The following is a 22,612-nucleotide window of genomic DNA, read 5'->3' on the forward strand; positions in this document are numbered from 1 at the left end:
ATCATTGCGCCAACTCTCTATTTTCAAAAATAAGAGCAGAAATTGATATAAAAAAATCTGAAATCAAATGGGTAGGTACATAAGTTAGAGAGAGAAAACATATTTTAAAATACCCAGATTTTCGGTACTCCATAAATCAGCGGATTAGTTTCACTAATCCGCTTAGGCCCAGCGGGATTTAAGCTGTTATGAATAGCACTCAAAGCAATAATGATTGTAAACTAACATTTTATGGACTCCAAAAATGTGATTTCGATAAACTTTAATTGCAATTTGCGCCGTAATTAATCATAATTAAGAGTTGGCGCAATGATAAGAATTGATCGTTATATTAAAACGAATCTAATCGTATAAATTTTATTGAATTTGAGTGACATTATATTTTCCATAAGATGTGTGCGATGTCCAAAGGACATCTCTACTAGTTTTATTTATTTTTATCTCACAATTTAATATGTTTTCCATCTCTTGTGCTATTTTGCCGGTTATTAGCACGCTCATCACTGTAGAACATTGTTTACGCTAAAACATAGTTTTAGAAATATTGACGAAAAACGTAAAAAAACTACTAGTTCACCGACTTCTCCCCCGTCTCCCCAAACCCGACGCTCAAAATGGTGTAACTTTTTAATGAGAACAATATGTGGACCATATAGAACAATTAGGAGGAAAACTTTTACTTTGGATATCTGGATTAGGCCTTTTTTGGACCAATTATACTATACTACCTCCGTAACTTTGGAACCGTTAATTTTAGAAGGATTATGCATAGGGCCTTTTTTATTTCAAATTTAATGTAGAACATTATTGTATAGAAGGTTGTTCATGCTAAACTGCTTAATTTTAGAAATATTGACGAAAAACGTAAAAAACTACGAATTTACCAATTTCTCCCCCATCTCCCCCCCCCCCCCAAAACCCGACGCTCAAAATGGTGTGACATTTTTCTGAAGATTATGTGGACCATATAGAACAATTTGATGTTGGAGGTTAACTTTCACTTTGCTTGTGGGATCGGTACTCACCGGAGGGACCGCAGACGTTCGGATACAATTAGCGTCTCTTTGCAAAGACAATGACGTCGACTTTGCAAAGTAACAAGACACTTACTCAACACACACGCTACACATGACACTAGGTACCTGACTGCAAAAATTCACCGTACCTACCATGCCAATGATTCGTTGTCGAGACATTAGCTAAATAAAAAAAAAACTTTCACTTTGAATATCTGGGTTATGCCATTATTTGGATCAATTGTATCATACTATAAGTCTCTATTAAACATGTTTATTGTCCGACTGGTATATTATTTGACAAATAATGACATGATTTCGAAATCAGTTAAGTATGATATAATGCCCTATGGCGTTATCTTTAAAAATAACGCCCTAGGGCATTAAATTTAAATAACTAGTTAAATACTGTCAAGTTGACAGATAACAACCTAAGTAAAACTATGGTTACCACAATTACATTACGACTATTGCTGGTAAATGTACTTATCTGAAAACTAAATAATTCAAAATTCATTCAAATTCTTTGTATATAAAGAATAATTTAGTCGGACATTAAACGTTGAAGGCACCACGGGTATTGTAGATAGGCCCGAGGGATATACGTTGACCGAAAGCGTTATTATCCTTATAATAACCTTGGTACCTTAATAACTATAATTGGAATGGATTAACGAGTCAGTCAATTTATTTATTCTCTTTTGCGTCTCAATCTTTTAATGGAATTATTTGTTTTATTTGAATATACAGTTAATCCATTACAATTGATCCCATTTCTGTTTTTTTTTTCGATTGAAACATTTAAAAAAAACAACGGCGCCCTTTCCGTTTGAAGAGTTATTCTCTTCCCTATTTCTTTTTTGCTGTTTTTATCCGTTTTTTTTTGTTTATCAACTCTACGAACGACCCCAGCCATAATCTGCCAGTACTGAGCAATCTTCGAGCCTATTGTGTACCGGTGTTACATTCTTTGTGCGCTCTGTCCGACAGAACGTAAAATCAGTGGTTGTTCTTCTTTCTCTAGTAAAATATGCGTTACCGTTGAAAAGTTTGTCATGGGCTGGAAATTTTATAAAAAAAGAATATTGTTCTGCTCTTTACTTTTGTGTATGCATTAAAACATAAATCTTTAAAAACGGTTTGATTAAGGTGTAACCCATCAACTATGACCTTATAGAAATAAATTATGGAGCTAAAATAGAACAAGGAATAATATTGATCAAAACTAGTCTCCGAACTGTATAATACTTTACTTGACCTTTAACGAACATTTCCAGTAGGATACATTTATGTAGGAAGGTCGAGCTGTATTTAACTAAGGAGGAATCTAGGATAAATTTAAAATTATCCGCGGATGCACGTTTAATAAGTAGGACGAAACACAAATAATGCGTGATGTTATACCAGCCGTATAGTATATTACATGAATGCGACCGCACGTAATTAATTATACAATATACACTAATTTGGCTTTAACAACAAAGGAAATACATTCATTTAATACCCAAAATATAGGCAACAGAAAAAATTACGCAAATTCCATACAGACGGTAGAAACGCCACAGGGGGAAATAAAAAAAAAGAAAGGAAACTTTCTAAGAAAGCCTCTAGATCAGCCTATAAGCCTGATAGGGTAACGTAGACGCCTGTGGCCTGTGGCAACAGAGTACTAAATGGGTCACTTTCGTTTTCAACCTTTAGGTATTTTTGTAAACTCTAGGTTAGGTTAGGTTTGCTTCAATTTGGGTGGGCGCTTAACGAGCGGCGGATCCAGCATTGTTAAGAGGGAGGGCCGATTGAACTACCCTTTCACCCGACCTAAGAGATCTATTGTGGCTCATCCCTAGGTTAAAATTGTCCATTTTGCCCATCCTCCTTAAGAATGATTATGGCCTTAGGTGACACCTCTATGAAGTCGTAGGGATCTAGTTGATAGTTTATCCCTATTACAGAGCGAGCACATCCAGATGTTATCTAGCTAGGTTCCGTCTCCTTGTGAAACTGACCACTACTGTTTTACTAGGATTGACAGAGAGTCTTTCCATGTAGCACCACCTAGTAAGAATATTTAATGTTCTTTGGAGTGTGTTGGATAGAAAATTACCCTAATCTCCTCTCACCCCTTAGCTGTTTTGGCTAAAATAACCTCTCCTTGCATGTCGGTAAGAATAAACCTATTTTCCAGCATTGCTCTGATCCAGTTGCTTACGGTAGCGGATATCTCTTTTGATGAGGCTGAGTCATGTCATAAAGAAAATTTGGTAGTGCATTGTTATTGAAGTTACTGATTTTCTGAACTACTTCGCCCAGTTCTGTTTTTGTTGATTTTCCTTCTTGATGTGCGTGCTTGTTGCCATTGAGTCATATGTCTATCAAGAATTTTTTCAATTGTGTTCAACATAAATGATGTACGACAGATCTGCCTTTAAGTTTTAGGTAGGGTGTTGTCTTGCCATCTTATTTTGTATATGTACACTACCTTTATAATTGTCCAAGTCTTCAGTATATTATCTTATCTAGTGCTATGCTAGTCCTAAATATTTTTGTCATTATCATCAAAAGGATGTTCAATCCTTTTTGTAATAGAGCAGGAAATATTCCATCCTCCCCTAGAGATTTAAATGGAGCAAAATGGTTTATGGCATATTTTACTCTGCTCATCAATAGTCATTTATTGTTGAACCTTGGAAGTGGTTCTGTCGTAAGAGCTCTAGCGCATAGCGTTTCCTTTTGGTAAACTTTTGTAAACTCTAAGGCAGGCCGCACATCAAAGAAACATGAAACGTAAATCACGTTTCATGGAAATAAACAACTGCTAAACAAATATACGTCCGGCCATTTATGAAACTCTCCGAAAATAAAAATGTGTCATGAGCATGAATCATACTCGTTTCATTGGTAGGCTGACTTTGAGATTTGTTTACCAGTGTTTTCTTTTCATGAAACATGTTTTACGTTTCATGTTTCATGTTTTTCGTTTCATGTTTCTTTGGTGTGCGGCTTGCCTAATAGTTTTCATATATAAACTGTTTCCATGAGGTCCCATTCCCCGTTCTGTCTCTCTTATCCAGTCTTTGAAGTTTTCTTTAGCACTAATTATAATGCTAAATGTCTTTTAGTTTATATCAGTTTTATCATCATCTTGTCCCAAAATGGTACGTATAATTTTTCCCACAAAAATATTTAACTTCTGTTTCTTATGAAAGTAAGTATGATACAGTTACCTATTTTAAGTAAATACATAGTTTCAAAATAAGCTTAAGTGATTTTTTCTATTGTAGATTAATAATTGCTTTTAAAAGTATCATTTTTTTTAACAGAAACGATAATCCCAATAGTTTACGCGTATTTCTCCTAAAACAGACAATTTGATAACAACAGCACCTAACTCTAACCACAGTCTAATTTCATGACATGATCAAGCGATTCGCCTATTTTGTTAGTAATGACTAGTTCGGAAACGAAACATCCTCTTTGGTCAGCCGAAAACAATTATTATAATTGGGGTAACCTCCATTAAACTCCAACGTGTTTCGTCCGTAAATACAATACATTAAATTTTCCGACACGGTTTTCTCTAGTCTAGAGTTATTTCTACACAAAAAACTGAATATCTTTGACTTTGTGATGCTCTTGAACAGTTGACATTCCTTAGCTATAAGTCACGGTATTGCATTTGTTCGATATAATGAAAAATAACATACCCGAGGTATTAACATGAAACAATAATTGTATTTTTGAAACTGTCGTATTCTAAACAACTTTCGGTTATAAACACATACCTTACTATTTTTTGAGTTCATCTTTTTCTATGGATGCTATACAATGTGCTACTTCTCTCACTACTTATATACATTCAAAACGAAAAATTTCTCACGCAGTGAGAAAAGTCTGCCATTGCAGTGTGAAATAATTTTTCTCACTGGTTCTCCGCCGGTTTCCATACATATGATAGCCGTGTATGATATTAGCCATAGTAACATGCACAATACAAACACAATTATTTTTGTTAAACAAAATGTGTTGAAGCAAAACTTACCAGGAATTTCCTTTCAAGACTGTTCAAATATAACTTTTGATTATAATTTTAAATACATAAACTATATAAATACATATTAAGAATATTAAATACCTACATATTTGTGTGTATATGTATTTTATTTCAATTTAGGCATATACTATAACTAAAAGCACCTAAATTATTTAATTTTGAAGTTTGAACTCTTAACAAAAACGCATCCATAGAAAAAGTATGTACAGTGTACAACATGTGAGAAAAAGACATATTTCTCCCTCGCTTGATTTGCGGCAGTGAGAAATATGTCTTTTTTCTCACTTGTACAATATACTATTTTCTACGGCCGTGCTAAAACAGCCACTTTCCCGCACGCATTTCCATTCCGAAAGTTGCATTTTCCCGCACTAAACTAATGCAATAAACTAATATTAGATATTATTTACTAATTTATTTCAAAAATTATCTTATTGTGTTCATGTTTTAATGAAATCAACGCGATAATTCGTTGAAACAGAATTATTTTGAAATAATATTCAAAAGTAAAATCAGTTGACAATAACAATGGTTTTGAACTCTCGTCATGGAAACCAATTTTATTTTATTGAAATTAGGTTTTGACAACCTTGTCAGAGACCGTAGTGAACAATTCTAGGATCAACTTGCATCAGTGATAAATTTGTAAAATGCCAGGAACTGCTCGTTTACATATTACCAAGCAATAAGTAAAGACATTCTTATTTTTCCAAATGATTAAATTTGCATATATTTTTGTATTACGTACTGTTGTATGTTGTATTTACTCGTAAATAAAAATTGATATAGGTAACCCTATTTGTTGTGGCTTTTTTCCAAACGTACGGCGCGGCGGTAGAAAAAATATTGTTCCTAACTCATGCGGAAAGTGTCTTTCCCGCACTCGAGTGCTTGCCCGAACTCCGCTATCGCTTAGTTCGGGTTAACGGCAGTCGTGTGCGGGAAAGTATCACTTTCCACACTAGTTAGGAAAAAACTATTTTTGAGAACGATTTTCCGAGTGGAAATCGAAACGTCAAAAGAAAAAAAATGGAGAAAGAAATATGTGGCGCTACTATAATATGCGGTCTACTTATCCCTATCTATTATAGTGTGCAAAATAAGCCAATTTTGTGGCTTATTACCAACTAAAATAATAAAAAGTATTAATTTGTAAAATTAAAATAATAATTCTTCTAATTTATGCGTTTTATTCACTCTGTAACAATTTTTTTGCTCGCACTGTATGCCTACCTGTGTGGCTAAACAATACTTTTTAATCTTTTCTCAGAAAATACACTATAATGAAAATCTTTACAAACTGCATAAAACGAATAAATCAGAAAAATTAGGATTTATTATTTTGATTGGGAATAAGCCACAAAATTGGCTTATTCAGAACTAAAATAGTAAACAGAGATATCGTCGGCTTACTGCCAAAACCAACTAACTCCACTTTTTGTCGATTCTGAGTTAAGTACGCCTTTGTACTTAATAATTATCAAAGAATGTACTGATGAAACCAGACACTTCAAAACAGTTTTTAAATGTGGGAAACAGAAGGGTCTCAAAACAACTAATTCCAGTGATGACACTTTTGTTCAGCCAAAAACAGATGTGTGCAGTTGTCTGCACATGTCTGTTTAAATAAAATAGTATTTTATCATTTACAATATTCTAGTTCTGCCAAAACAAGACAAGTGCCTGATATGGAGGACAGTGATGTAGTTATTACCTAGAAGTTGACTAACTTTGTACAGCCAAAACCCGACAAGTGCCGAAAAAAAATGTTTTTTGTACTTTTTTTTTTAACTTTCACTTCATTTTAATAAGTTTTTAACAAAATGTTTCGTTTTTAATGTTATTTACTTTAATATTTTTCAGTCATTAAATCATTTTTAAATTCAAACGATTTTTCATTTCAAATTAAAGTTTAAAACGTCGATTCCTCAAAACTTTAAAAAGTGGAGTTAGTTGGTTTTGGCAGTAAGCCGACGATATATACTATGAAGGATTATTTGTAAAATTAAAATAATAATTATTCTTATTTATGCATTTATAAACGCGACTATAGACCGCATACTATAGTAGCACCAAAATAGTAAAAATTATGAACCAGAAAAGGTGCTTAGAAAAATCTTCGGAGAAATACAAACGGCAGCGAATATTTCGAATTCTATTGCAAGAGGTTCCAAACAAATGAGCTTTATTATTGCAACGTTACAAAAAAAAACAAATATGTATTACAAAAATATTTGGTTTTTTTGCATTTCTGTAAATGTGCTGGTGAAATTTGATTACCAAATCCTGCTAAATCCTAAATTTTTCACTTTCTCTTTTTTTACACAGTTTTTAAGTTCACTTCTATCCAATCGACAAAAAATCTAAACTACATTGAGATAGAAATTAAGGGTCTATATTATATTACTTCTTCGGGCAGTTCAATTATTATTTGTTGGGTTAGAGGACATTCTGGAATATTTGGAAATGAAGAAGTCGACAAATTGGCTAAATCTGCAGCTTTAACCAAACGAAACATAAACAACATACTTCTACCAGTAACCGATATAGATAATATCAGTAAAAACCATTGCAAACAAAATTGGCAACGTGTATATAACCAAAGTACAACGCGAATAAATTTTAGAAATTGCCAACCACTAATTCCCAATGAGAGATGGTTTAAACAAGAATCAAATAGGCTATTTATAAAAACAAAAACAGAATGAGGTCAAATCACGCACTAATCCCAGCATACAAACACAGCATAGGTATCAGTGATAGTGATAACCCATATTGCGCCTGTGGTGGAATGGGAGATCTACAGCACCTCATATTGGAGTGTGGACAGTACAGGCAAAATATTAAAGTAATGTATGAAAAGTTTATTGATCTAAATTGTCCTTTACCTGTCAATTTAAACGAAATTCTTTTTCCAAAAAATAAGCAGACGTTACAATGTCTTTACGAATATGTAACGTCCTGTAAATTTAAATTTTAAATAGGCTTAGATAATAAAATTAAAAATTGTAAAAATATCACACAAAATTGAAAAATGTATCCATTAATATATTATAACACCCTGTAAATTTAGATAATAAGTAGGCTTAGATATAAACTTAAAATTGTTATTGTAATACCATACAAAAAAAACAAATAGTCTGGCTAATTGGCTATGTCAAAGCCATTAATAAAAAAAAAGTTCAAGTATCTATTATTCTACAGGCATAAGGTTTCGGTTCAAAACCTTCTAAGCCCTCTTCAAAATACCACTGAAATAAAACCATTGAAGTAGAATCAAACCATGCTATGTCCATAGTTTTATGAACAATAAAATACTTCTTTTCTTGTATATTTTGTATGTTTTCCTATCAACATGGTTCAACACATACTTTTAGTACATTAATTGCGCCTAAAGCAGTTGAAAATGAGCAGTGTTTTATGTGGACTTAGAATCAAAATCTGCTAAATCCAAACTAAAAGTACAAATTTCTGAAGATGTAAGGGGCATGAAGAAAAATGACTCTATACTAGTCTATTCCAAATTAGTGTGCCATTTTATGACATTTATTGATGCCATTTGGATTAAGAAATGCCGGATACTTTTTGGGAAATTTACATTTTTAATGTTTTATCCTTCTGAAAAATTTCAAAAAATAGATCTAGCAGGTTTTGTGCTAATTTTTCTTTAAAATATTGGAATATGGAATATTTACTTTTGGGTTACCTTTTCTTATTTCGTTGTTAACTATAAACTATGTAAACTAAAAATAAAAGCAAAAATGCCAAAAATGTTGAGAAATTTTATATGCTTATTTACTTCTAACAGTTAGTTATTATAATCTTGAATATTGCAATTCTATTAAATCAGTAAACGCTACTATTATAGAGATACACAACGGATAAATAATGTAAGATTTTTTTTTTATTTTTTTTTAAGTTTTTTATTTTTGTCTTCACAAGCTTAACCAGTTAATAGAAGAAGAGAATAAAACAAAGATTTCATCAACAGTAAACTGCGTACTCATGAATAAAACTTGAGGAGCAGGGATGAAGGAAAAACAAAATAAACAAAATGATCCATAAAATCGCAACATCGAATTGAGACACCAAGAATCAAAGCATCATCTAAATTAAATTATGTGCTGACACGAGACCTTTCTAAATTAATGGGAAGATAATTCCATCAACAAATTTAGTGGCTTATATAAAAGACACTCTTAAATTAAAAAGCAGCCTAATATTTTTATTAGGAATTATTATGAGTGACATACAAGTGTTACCAGTGGCGCACAAGACTACTGTTTACATAAATTTCATTTATTCTACAATAAATTTCAAACATTATGGAAAATATTTCAAGATCAAATACATACTTGTGGTATGTTAAATACTGTAAGTTAAATATTAAGCCACAATTGATTCTGTAATAAAAATTATCAGTAGTAATTGCACAAGAGCTCTGAAATTATTGAATTTTTCCCGAGTGACACTTTGACAGTTTTAATTTCACGAGCCGAAGGCGAGTGAAATTATGTCAAAGTGTCACGAGAGCAAAAATTCTATATTAATTTCAGAGGTCGAGTGCAATTTGTTGCGATTATTTCATGAATAAAACTGTTCAAAACCAAAATTTTATTGTAATTTATTTATGTAAGTACCATTAAACACACAGTTTTTATAAATAGTCCATTCTGTCACGGCTTTTGCTCTAAATTTTAAAGAACCGCTTGGATTGACATGAAATTTGGCATACCTATAGCTTACATGTCAAAGAAAAAAAGTGATATTGTGCCGATGTGTGCTTTTGCCCTGGGGGTGACTTTCACCCCCTCTTGGGGGTGAAAAAATATATGTCCAAAATAAGTCCGGAAATGGGTAAACTGACTAATTTTAAGTAACTTCTGTTCTATAGAGCTTTTTCGCCAAGTCAACACTTTTCGAGTTATTTGCGAGTGAATATGTTCATTTTTCAACAAAATAACCACATTTTTAGACGCTTTTTCGCAAATAACTCAAAAAGTAAGTATTTTGTCGAAAAAAACGTTCTTAGCAAAAATATAGCTTATAAAAAAATAAAAAAAAATGGTGTACACGTTAGGTCTCTAGATCTTGTAGAACCGGAGTTATAGCCAATGAAAAATAGATTCATATTCACCAAATTTTAAATAGAACATTTCGACGTGCAATATACAAAAAATTAAGCACTTTTTGAGGAAAACCCATTATAACTTTTTTATAGTGTTTAAAAACAGCTTTATTTTTGTTTTTACAAAAAGTTTCTAGCGGTAAAGTTAAGCAAGTTACGCTTAAAATAAAGTTGGTCCCTTTTGTTTTTTCAAAAAAAAAATCGGGAAGACCACCCTCTAATTAGCAACTTAAATGAAATTAATCGTTACCGCTCCGCAAATTATTTTACTTATGTTGTGTTTATATGATCTGTAAGTTTCATCGATTCAAAGTGCTTATTTTTGAAAAAAATTGGTTTCAAAATAAAATTTTTAAAAATTTAAATTTTGAAAAATATGTTTTTTTCAAAATAACTTAAAAATTGTTAGAGATACCAAAGATCTCGAAAAACAAAAAAAAGTCAGATTTGCTTTTCTGAATATCATGTATTTTTTTGTTTTTCTGTTAGACAAAAATTGATTAAGATTTGGTGTTTCAAAATTTGCATACATTCGTGATCAGTGACTCGTTCAACCCCTTTTAACTACAGCCCTTTCAATAATAAGGACTTTGAACCGATCAAACTTACAGATCATATAAACAATATATACACGAGTCAAGAAACTTGTGAAGTCGTAACGATTAAGTTCATTTAATGCCGGTTTTCCACTGAACGGACAAAACAAAAACAAAACACAAACTCGTGTCGAATAAAACAAAACTGCAACTTTTTGGAAACTTTTTGAAGACTGGCGTGTTTTGCGACAGTTGCAGTTTTGTTTATCGTGTCCCGTTCGGTAGCGGTAAACATCAAAAGGTTTCGACATGTTTTGAAACTGTAGCCTGTTTTAGTCTGTTTAGTGGAAACAGTCGTGTTTTGTTCTCTTGTTTTTATACTTGTAGCCAACAAGGTTAATAATATAATAATAATATAATATTAATATAACCAGCCAGGTTATCAATATTTGTTGAATTGAACCAAATTGTAGGTAAGTAAATAATGTATTTTTTTATATAAATACTATTTACATAAAATAAATGTATATGAATACAGCTGATGTTTCTTATCAAAGAAATAAAGGTAAAATGAATATTTACTTCATCTTATCAGAACCATCCTATAGATTATTGTAACAAGTTAATTTTATTTTATAGCAAAATTAGTTTTAAGTGAAATCTATTTACCATTTATGTAGCCTGTTGTTTTTGTAAGATATTTTTATAAATTATAAATTGTTTTGATCTCATGTACAAAATGTTCAAAAAAGCAAGATGGGTAAATATTGAATTTTGTACATGATATAGTGACCCATATGATCAGATGTAAACAAACTTTTTCCTTTTTTTAGATAGTAATTAATTGAATAGTTCGTTAATAATATTACCATGGTTATTAAATAAATAATATACATTATTCATTGGTTATTTCAGATCATGTCTGAAGGTGGTAAAAAGGAGTGGACTACTGAAGAAATTTGTACCCTCATAGATGCCTTGAGGGAACATAGAAATTTGTGGTACCCAAGGGATGCCAACTATAAAAATAGGATTGCAAAAGTGGATTCACATAAACAAATTGCCCAATTGTTTGACACCAATTACCTGGAAATAGCCAGAAAAATAAAAAACATAACGTCACAATACCTACGTGAAAGAAGAAACTATAAAAAAAATAAAAAAATCTGGCGCGGGTCAGAATTTTATACCCAGGTGGTTTGGTTATAACGCAATGAGTTTTATGCATGATAAAAATAAACCAAGAAAAGGCGTTCAAATCGGTGGAGAATATGAGGTAAGCTTTTTGTTTATTGTTTACTTACATTTTAAGGGATTTAGGTATTCACAAAAAAAAAGAAAATAAATAAATAATTACAAATTGCTAACATAATCCCCTTTATTTACGCATATTTTAATTGCCAGGGTACTTGTCCTTGGTCTGAAATAAAATATTCACAATATTCATTTCTTATATTTTGTGCTTCTTGCAAAGATTTCCTAGCCACAGGTTTTAGAGGTAACATTGATGCAGTTGGTTGTGATTCATTCCTCCACGATCCATTTCTAATAGTTCCCGAATCTATATCTTCTACGTCAAATGACCCCGGTGGTGTATAAGTATTTTTTGATTCGGTATTTCGGCGCAGGTAATTATGTAATAAAACACAAGTTTGCACAATTTTTTCTACTTTTGGTGGTTCTAGTAGTATAGGTTTTCTGAAAATACGGAACACAGAGGCCAATATACCAAACACATTTTCGACCACTCTTCTTGCTCGGCTCAGACGGTAGTTAAATATGCGTTGCATAGATCCGCGATCCTGGTGTCCGGAGAACGGTTTCAATATATTTGGTGATAAGGGAAAAGCATCGTCGGCTACAAAAACATACGGTACACGTTTCTCTCTTTCTGGAAGGGATGCGTTTTCGGGTAAGTTAAGCATTTCTTTGCTCAAAGATTTGGCAAAGCCGGTATTTTTAAAAACTCCCCCATCTGATATACGCCCTTGGCAACCAATGTACACGTAGGTGAAATTGTAGTTTGCATCGACTACAGCAAAGAGAACTATGCTAAATGTGCCTTTATAATTAAAAAATTCACTTCCACTATATTTGGGTGATTGCATGACAACGTGCTTCCCATCCATGCTTCCCACGCACATTGGGAAGTTCCATCTAGTGTTATAATCATTCGCCAACTTTTGCCACTGTGCTGAGTTGGTGGGCACCTAAAATAAAAAGAATAATTTGTTTATAATTTTGGCATTAACATAACGAACATAATTTGAGCAATGTTTATACAGATTAGCATAAAATTATACAAGTTTTTTGTTTTCAGGAAAGTGAATCTTCAGATGACGACCCTCAAACGGAGACCCAAAATTCTGTTGACATCCATGACCTCGAGGATGAACCTGAAAGATCTAAAGTTGAAAACTCTGCTACACCATTGGAAACTGACAAGTTTTGTATGCAAAATGCTTCAACCTCAAATGCACCTGAAAATGAGTTTACATCAAAAAACCAACCCAAAAAGAAAACCAATAGAAATGTGGAGAAAGACAATGAAAGTGAAAGCACACAAGTATTTAATATGATGAAATCAGTATATGAAAAAAAAGAGCGTGATGAATATGACGTATTTGGAGAGATGGTAGCTAATAATATTAGAAGCTTAAAAACTGAATACTCAAGGATTACTGTGCAACAGCAGATTACAAATATATTGTTTGATGCTCGCAGGTCCCACCTTCCACAAAGCAGTTGCACCCCAATGCCTTCACCTTCCACACCGTCATGGGCTGTCATATCTGACAATTCATCAGCAAGTGCAATGTCAGGACAGAAAGTTCAAGTAATTACTTTAAGCGAGACAAATGATTTCAACCCAATACAAGGAGAGACAAGTATTTTAAAAGAAGCTTTTTCATCACTTTTTCAGGACATTAATTAAAAAAATATTTATTAAAAGTAAGTTAAAATGTATTAATTTCGTTTTTCTTCTTAATAATCAGAAATTAATAAAATATATAGTATTTTTAATTGCTTACCTTTATGTAATCATTAAGAACTTCATTTAGGGCATCACACACTTCTGGTATAATTCGTGATATGGAGGGAACAGATATTTTACATAAGTACATTAAGCTTTGATAACTGTCCCCACTTGCAAGGAACCTCAGTGTTACTGCTAATCGATCTTTAATAGAAATTGAATCTCTGAAGTTTGTATTTAACTTGGCAATTTTTCCTCCAATTAATGTCATTAGTTCTTCAAAATCAGAGGAAGACATTCTCACAAAATTATGAAAAGATGAGCGCAGTTCCCCATGCAACCCAAAGTCATCATTTTGGATGTCGTTCATCAATTGTGCAGCACCATCGTTCACTCTTCTAGATAAAAGTGATAGAACCCAATATCTGTGTTTGCGTTTTCTTCTTCTCCTAAAAAACAATACTGTTTTATCATTTATGAATTATATTTACTAAAAAATATATATGTACCGTTTAAAGTGATTATTTGGCTAGTAAACAGCTAGTACACCGAACATAATTATATTTACTTACTTTTTTTCCAATGACTTCAATATTAACCATCCACAACTAAGAATAAAAAAATCTTCTTGAGAAAAAAACATTGTTTTAATTAAAGAAAAACTGCTTTGACTTCCTCGCGACAACAAATGTTGTTGTCGACACGAGTTTGTGTTTTGTTTTTGTTTTCCGGTGGAAAAGGACCGAAAACAAAAACAAAACTCGAACAAAATGAAGTCCGCTAAATGGAAACAAGAGTTTTGGGATTGTTTCAGTTTTGTTTTTGTTTTTTTTTTCGTTCAAAAAGTTTCTGTGTGTGTTTCTAAAAACTGTCTCTCTGGTGGAAAACCGGCATAAGATACTAATTAGGGGGTGATTTTCTCGATTTTTTTACCAAAACCAAAAGGGACTAACTTTATTTTGAGCGTAACTTGTTTAATTTTGATGCTAGAAATTTTTTTTATAAAACAAAAATAAAGCTTTTTTTAAACACTTTAAATAAGTTTTAATGAGTTTTCCCCGAAATGTGCTTCATTTTTTGTTATTTCACGCTAAAGTATTCCATTTGGAATTTGACGAATATGAACCTATTTTTTATTAGCTATAACTCTGCTTCTACTAGGTGTAGAGACGTGATATATACACCATTTTTTTAAAAATTTTACAGGCTATATTTTTGTTAAGAACATTTTTTCGACAAAATACCTACTATTTGAGTTATTTGCGAAAAACCGTCTAAAAGCGTGGTTATTTTGTTGAAAAAATGAACATATTCACTGCCAAATAACTCGAAAAGTATTGACTTAGCGAAAAAACTCTATAGAACAAAAGTTACTTAAAATTAGCCAGTTTATCCATTTCCTGACTTTCTTTGGACGAATATTTTTTCACCCCCAAGAGGGGGTGAAAACCACCCCCAGGGCAAAATCACATATCGGCACAATATCACTTTTTTTCTTTGACTTGTTAGCTATGTGTATACCAAATTTCATGTCAATCCAAGCGGTTCTTTAAAATTTAGAGATTTTGCAATATTTTACCGTTAAAGAACGGACTAAAATATTTGACGATTGAAAGTCATCACTTTTATAATTTTTAAAACATTAATTGTCATTAATGTCACTGAATGTATTTTTTCGTAGCAACGAAGGGAATCTGACGTAATATACTTAACGACGGGAGATTATCAAAAATTATCGATTTAATTCAGATTTCTGTAGCTTTCTATTGGTCAGAATCTCCTATGAATGCAATAATCAAATTAAATTATATTCTGTAATATAAATCGTTATCGAATTTTTTGATATGAATAAGCCTAATATTTTGGATCCTTGTTATGTCTAAGGTTGGTATTTCCGAGTTGTGTGTTGATATTTTCATTTACCATTTTGATATTAAAATGGAAATCGCCGATTCGGTTTTGTTGGGATTCGGCGGAAGTCCCCATTTCTTGAAACAATTGTATAGTATTACAAGGTCATTATTAAGGACTTCTCCTGTATCGAAAATATGCTTGTCTCTGGCGGCCAGCGCCGTCATCCGCATAGCAAAATGTCTTTCCATTCTGATGTCTATATTATAAAAGGTTGAAAAGGAGAGGAACCAGCACTGAGCCTTGTGATTGATAACTTTTGGTTTGGTTATCTGCTCTCCGTTGTGTTCTATATAAAATCCCTCCGTTGTCCGTTGTGTTCTATATAAAATCCTCACAAAGGGATGGTATGAACAGTTACATAATATGCATTTTCCACCACGTTGTATTGTAGATGTTTTTAATGGTTTGCGCGAAGAGAGTTAAAAACAGCTCCTCATTTCGAATAAAACGAAACTGCAACTTTTCGCAAACTTTTTGAAGACTTGGTGTTTTGCAAGTTGGAGTTTTGTGTTTCAGGTCTCGCTCGGAAGCAGTAACATTAAAGGATTTCGGCGTGTTTTACTACAAGTCTGTTTAGTGGATATGTTTGTGTGTTTATTATTATCGTCTTATTATTTCTAGATACAAATTTCTCAGAGAAACATCTCGGTCGCGCTTTGTCAAGCCATCAACTCTATAGTGCGCGCACATACAGGGACGCGGATACGTCACAAACAAGGCAACTTTGAGTTGTCGTATCCTAAATTTTGTATTTTGTAAATGAATTCCTTGTTCTGGCAGCGTTTCCAGCTGCCTAACTTTTTCAACTGGCATTCGAAATGACTATTTAAAACGTATTTCGCCTCTACATAATCTGACATATAATGTGTAAAATTTCCTTTATAATAACCGGGAGATATTGATTGGATGTACCCAGTATTTTCTTTTGGGTTTTTAATTTTCTTCTCTTCTTGTTCAAAAATAACAGCCAAGAAAAACAATTCTTTTAAATCCTACAAAAACTACCCTGTGGTTATCGAGAAACTGTGAACTTTTACGTAGACTGCGACGAGTCCGCGACTGTTAAGTGCGAATACAAAGTACGAGACTGGAACTGTCTTGTTCGCGACGAGTCGCGCCCGCGACTCTAATGCAGTGATGGGCAAACAACGGCCCGCGGGGGTCATCGACATGGATAGTATACATATAATTTTAACACAAAATGCATTTTTTCTATAATTCTGGCCCTCCTATAGAATTTCTTGAACTGTGCGGTCCTCCCTTAAAAAAAGTTTGTCCACCACTGCTCTAATGCGTTTCCGCCTTAATAGATACCTTCCACAAACATAGAAACTTGTGGTACCCAAAGGACAGCAACTATAAAATAGTATTAAAAAAATTGATTGCTGCAAAGAAATTGCCCAATTGTTTGACACAAACTGGATGGATTTTGAAAGAAATATCAGAAAAAACATAGCTTCCCAAAATCAACGTGAAAGAAGGCACTATAAAAAATGCAGTAATCTGGCACAAGCAGAATTTTACACCCAAGTGGTTTGGTTATAATGCAATGAATGAGTTTTATGCGTCATCTTCTCTAAACATGTTGGTCGATTAAAAACTGTGAAAAAACTGTGATATAGCTTTCCCGTGATAACTAGTGAAAAAGGACCGAAAACAAAAATAAAACTTGAATAAACTGTAATCTGCTTGATGGAAATAAAGAGTTTTGGTCTTGTTTCTGATTTTAAAGTTCTAGAGTAGAAAACACAAGCAAAACATAAACTTAAGTGTCAACCCCCTCTGTGGCTCAGTGGTAAGAGCGCCTACCTTTGGATCAAAAGGTCCGAATGGTCGTGAGTTCGAATCTAACCAGGGTCAGGAATTTTTCGTTTATTATAAATTAATAAATGAAAATAGTTTCTGTCCTTGTGGGATCGGTACTCACCGGAGGGACCGCAGACGTTCAGATACAATTAGTGTCTCTTTGCAAAGACAATGACGTCGACTTTGCTAAATAACAAGAGACACTTACTCAACAAACACACTACCCATGACACTAAGTACCTCATGTTGTGACTGGCTGAATGACATAAAGTCTATGCCATTAAAAAAAAACTTAAGTCTCCGTTTAGTGGAAAAACGGGATTAGACAGTTATATTTGCAATAAACGATTTATGAGAATTTTTGGTTTATTTGAAACCTCCTTGTGTAAACAAAATTATTTTGTGGCTTATTATTTTCTAATTTCGATTTTTCTCTGCTTCAATTTAAGATAAAAATTTGAAACCGATGCCAAAATTTTGTCACTTAGTTGTATTACGATAAAATTTATAAATGTAACCGACAAACACATTTAAAACACGAGGTTATTTCAATCCAGACTAAATAAACGTTTATGACGAAAATTGCAAGAGGACAGAATTTTATTATCACAAAAATATGTCACAAAACACGCGATTCAGTCATGCTTCATACAGATACAGTTCATTGTCTCCACATCAGTCTGCTGAACACTCTGAACGAGTGTTTGTATTTTCCTGAAAAATATTTAGTTGGAACGACCTCTGAAGGTTAAAAGGTGATATATTTAAAATTGGCAGAAAGAAAATGTAATTTTTTCGATACGAAGCAGACGGGAGAATGTTTTTAAAAATTAGAGGTGGATACGTTACAACCAAACATGTTTTAATAACACTGAACATACTTAACTTATTGATGTTACTTACTTTTTCTATTTATATTTACAACTACCAAATTTTTGACGGAATAAATATTTATTACATGTACCAAATACTAGCGTTAAAGTGGAATTATTAATTTGAAACACAAACAGTATAGCTGGAGCTACGAGGTTGTAAACATAAGAGTCTCAAATTCTGTAATAGTGGCAATACACAACAAAAAACAATATACACTATACATGAAAACAGTGCTGCCAAGAGCTATTAGATTTTATGATACTGCAATAATAACTGATTGTTAAAATATTTAGTACAGAGTAAAGAGCAATAAAAGTGGAGAATGATCAGTAAAGAAAAAAATAGTACTAATTTATGGAAACCTGGTCCATAGATACTCTTAGTCAAATTTGCTTATATATTTCCGTCATATTCAGATTTTTGGACAATTAATTACTTTCCGCATGAACAACAGTATTCGCTATGCGCATGATGGCAGAGGCATCTTGTGGTAAGTCTGCGAAGTTGAACTGCCGGACAGTCTATAAAGAATTTAAATGGAAAATATTTCAAGTTGCGTTAAGTTAAAATTTTAAATTATTTCAATCGTCATTTTTATTATAACATAATTACTCTTTTATCTGCTGATATTTTGTAGTAAAGAAGTAACTACTACATAAAGGCGCGTTTATACGTATCCAGTAACTGGCGCCAGTCGCACTGACACGACAGCGCTGGCATGGTAGTGGCATCATGTAAACACTTTTTTGCGCCAGTCCAGCGCTGTCTCGAATAGAAAGGTGGTCTATTTTTCATGCCACTGGCATTCCAGCGAGACTGGCGCCAGTTACTGGATACGTGTAAACGTTACTTAACACCTATTCATTAATATTAGTTAATCTAAGTTAGTTATCTCTAGTTAATTAAGTTCTGGTAAACCAACCGAATTCGTGATTTGTAAACTTGCAAAGCAGACGAACGATGAATTCGAAGCAAAGGAGGGGGAATCTAATATTGCATTAAACTACCTGTCTATTCATCTATGTAAAAATTTCAACTAATCTTCGTTCCATATAATCACGAGTAAAACTAATAAAAAATTAAAGACAGCTTATATTCAAATTGGTTCAGAGGTGATTATCATCCTCTTACGTACATTTCACTCTCTTGAGGGGTCATAGGAGAGGCTACTCTCCCTTTTTAGAGAGATGGTGTACTCAGAGTAGATCATAGAGCCTCTCCGCTGATCCCTAAAGAGGGTGGACCCTTTAAGCGCTGTAGCGCCGTGCGTGATGATGATGGTTTAGACTCAAAATGGCGCCTCCCATTTGACATATTACGTATAGATGACCTGAAACGTATATAATAGAATAATCACAATATTGTGTCTAAACAATGAACTACTGTATTTCAAAAAATATGTCATTGTATTTTTTTAACGTCTAAAAAATTAATATGTAATTTAAGTGAAAATTCACTAAAGGGCAAACTGAAATTTAAAAAAACATTACTATAATAATAAAGGCAGCAAAAAAGGAAGTTGGTAAATATTTTTAAATAAATTATGTGTGCGCCGCCAATGTTTGTGGTGCAATGTTATTACGCGGGTACTATGACTCCGCCCGATTATTATTAACAGTTCACTGTTCACTACAAAGAAAGTTGTCTATGGTGCAATGTGTATTCAACCATGCGTCATAGGGGATTCCACAAATCATGTGCTGATTTTAAATGCTTCTTGTTATAAGCGAGATATCGAAACCGTCGTCCTCTAATAAAATATTTTTTATTTTGACACTTTTGACATATAAGCATTTGACACTTTTGACATATAAGCATGCATATTTATGTCAAAATAAGGGATCTTTTATTAAAGGACAACGCCACGTTAAATAGGGCTTCGATATCTCTCTATTAACGGAATTAGATTATGTTAAAGTGAGATCTCATTATATTCATCAACAATGTCTATTGTAGATATCAAAAATGTCTGAAAAATAGAAAGATCATCGCAATTACGCTCCATTAAGAATTTTGCACTTAAATACTTAAACACATGATAATTATGATATACATAATATAGGATTATATTATTATAGATTTTAGTAACGTCTATAATACGTTGACAGTATTATTATAGTATCTATGTAAGTAATAACTTGTGAGTCAATGTTTCAAGAATCAGTGTGGCAGTAACAGTGATTCAGAATAGACGAATAGCTAGAGCCGAAAAATCATCGTCATAAGTAATATGGAGTTTTTCCTGTGAAATGTGTCCATTGAATATAGAAAATTATGACCCCTTTCAGGCTGACACCTCAGGGGATACAGGAAGTAGCAATAAGGGATGAAAGGGGAAAGTTAGTGAAGTCATTAAAGGTTTTCACCTCCTATATTGTTAAAACTTTCATCGATTTGCATGAAAATTGGTAACTAGCTAGAGCACACCTCAAGAAACAAAACTGATTTGGTGCCAACTTGCACTTTTACCCTTGTGGTGGATACCACCCCTTCCCTAGGTGAAAACTATTTTATTAAAAATAACCCCACAAATCGATAGAGGGACAAATTTTAAGCAAAATTTGTTATATCATGTTATTAAAATAAATCCATACTTTTTGAGTTATTAAAGATAAAAGATTTGTCTATTTAAGAGCACATGCGTGAAGATACGGATGATAAAAAGAACATATTAATTAATTGTATGTTAGTAAAATATTATTTTTATATTATTTCGATATTTAATTAAATTTTTTCTATCAATATAAACTGAATATGTCCAGAAACTGGGGGTGTCCAATGGGGGTACATTTGTTATATTTGAATACATTTTTTGTTAAATTTACAATATCGAAATATTATAAAAATAATATTTTACTAACATACAATTAATTCATATGTTCTTTTTATCATCCGTAACTTCACGCATGTGCTCTTATTAAATAGAGAAATCTTTGATCTTTAATAACTCAAATAGTATTGATTTATTTTAATATCATGATATAACAAATAATTTTACTTAACATTTGTCCCTCTATCGATTTGTGGGGTTATTTTTAATAAAATAGTTTTCACCCCCGAGAAGGGATGGTATCCACCCCCAGGGTAAAAGTGCAAGTTGGCACCAAATTAGTTTTATTTCTTGAGGTATGCTCTAGCTAGTTACCAACTTTCATGCAAATCGATGGAGGTTTAACAAAATAGGAGGCGAAATCCTTTAATGACTACACTAACTTTCCCCTTTCATCCCTTATTGCTACTTCCTGTATCCACTGAGGTGTCAGCCTGAAAGGGGTAATAATTATCAATATACAATGGACACATTTCACATGCCAAACTCCATATTACGTATGTCGATGATTTTTCGGCTCTTAGACTAAGAATCACTGATATTGTCCATCACATGATAAACAAGTTGTAAAAGATTTCTTCGAATAGTTCAACAAAGTAATAATTGAGAGATCGGCAATCGGCACTATGCGGGAAGTAATGTATATTATGTGTGGTAATGGATATTAGCGACTTCAATAGCAGATCTTGTCAACGTAATGAGTTACGTGTTTGTATCACATTTCGGTCCTGTTGTATTTTGTATTGAAGGTCCCGTTTCGATGTTCCTTCCTTCGCTATCATGTCCAATTGTGGGACTATTTTTTCGTCCTTTATTATAAGATATTTCGTTATTTCGTTTTGTTAATGCTGATGGTGAAGTCCTCACTTTCTCTATTCTTCGGTTAACTTTCGAATCATATAATCCACGTATTCCTTATCATTTGTCATAATCACTCGATTTGTTAAGTACTCGAACAAAATATTTGGTATGTAGTTGTTTTCAAGTTCTATTCCCATCCCTGGGCATTTTTTCATTTTTTCCTTCAGGAGGGTTTCCGGCGCCTAAAAATTCGAACAGGTGGACTAGGGGAAAAACCATGAACAAAATCCTAATTAATTGTGGCTATATCCATATAAACATAATATTTAACTAAGACATGTCATAAGAAATCAGTTTCAGAATTTTTTTTAAACATTAAAAATAATTATATTCCAAAAACGACAACCGATCTAGAAAGAAGAATGCAACAATTGTGATGTATTTTCAAAATATATATTTGAAAATACTGAGAAGACATGACGTTAGAACAGTATTTTCCTGGAGTCTCTCTTTTGTCGTCAAAGTTTATAGATTTAAAAGATTTCTTAATAGTTATTTATGATATAAGTGTTAAAAGTACACGTTTAAGGCACGCATGTGAAAGTTTGCAGAATGAGCGAAGCGAGTTCTGCAATTCACATGAGTGCCTTAAAAATGTACTTTTTAACACGTAGGTA

The 22,612-nt window shown here is 32.7% G+C and overlaps 2 protein-coding genes across 2 annotated transcripts in view; both read right to left on the bottom strand.

Annotated features, from left to right (window-relative positions):
• The window catches only part of LOC114326773 (unextended protein), a 366,939-nt gene that overhangs the window by 91,596 nt on the left and 252,731 nt on the right, over positions 1-22,612 (bottom strand). The window lies entirely within an intron of this gene.
• LOC126887985 (uncharacterized) lies at positions 12,078-14,572 on the bottom strand. The gene is made up of 2 exons (XM_050655959.1): positions 13,764-14,572; positions 12,078-12,941 (listed from the first exon to the last, which is right to left on the bottom strand). Exons 1-2 carry the CDS (start codon positions 14,076-14,078, stop codon positions 12,114-12,116), a joined length of 1,143 nt encoding a protein of 380 aa, XP_050511916.1. The 5' UTR covers positions 14,079-14,572; the 3' UTR covers positions 12,078-12,113.

The sequence above is a fragment of the Diabrotica virgifera genome, chromosome 7 (genome assembly GCF_917563875.1).
Source record: "Diabrotica virgifera virgifera chromosome 7, PGI_DIABVI_V3a".
Classification (NCBI taxonomy): Eukaryota; Metazoa; Arthropoda; class Insecta; order Coleoptera; family Chrysomelidae; genus Diabrotica; species Diabrotica virgifera.

Coding starts and splice junctions, on each gene's coding strand:
- LOC126887985 (XM_050655959.1), bottom strand. CDS start 14,078: ATGAACGACATCCAAAATGATGACTTTGGGTTGCATGGGGAACTGCGC. Junction 12,942..13,763: donor TTCTTAATGATTACATAAAG/GTAAGCAATTAA, acceptor TTTTTATTTTAG/GTGCCCACCAACTCAGCACA.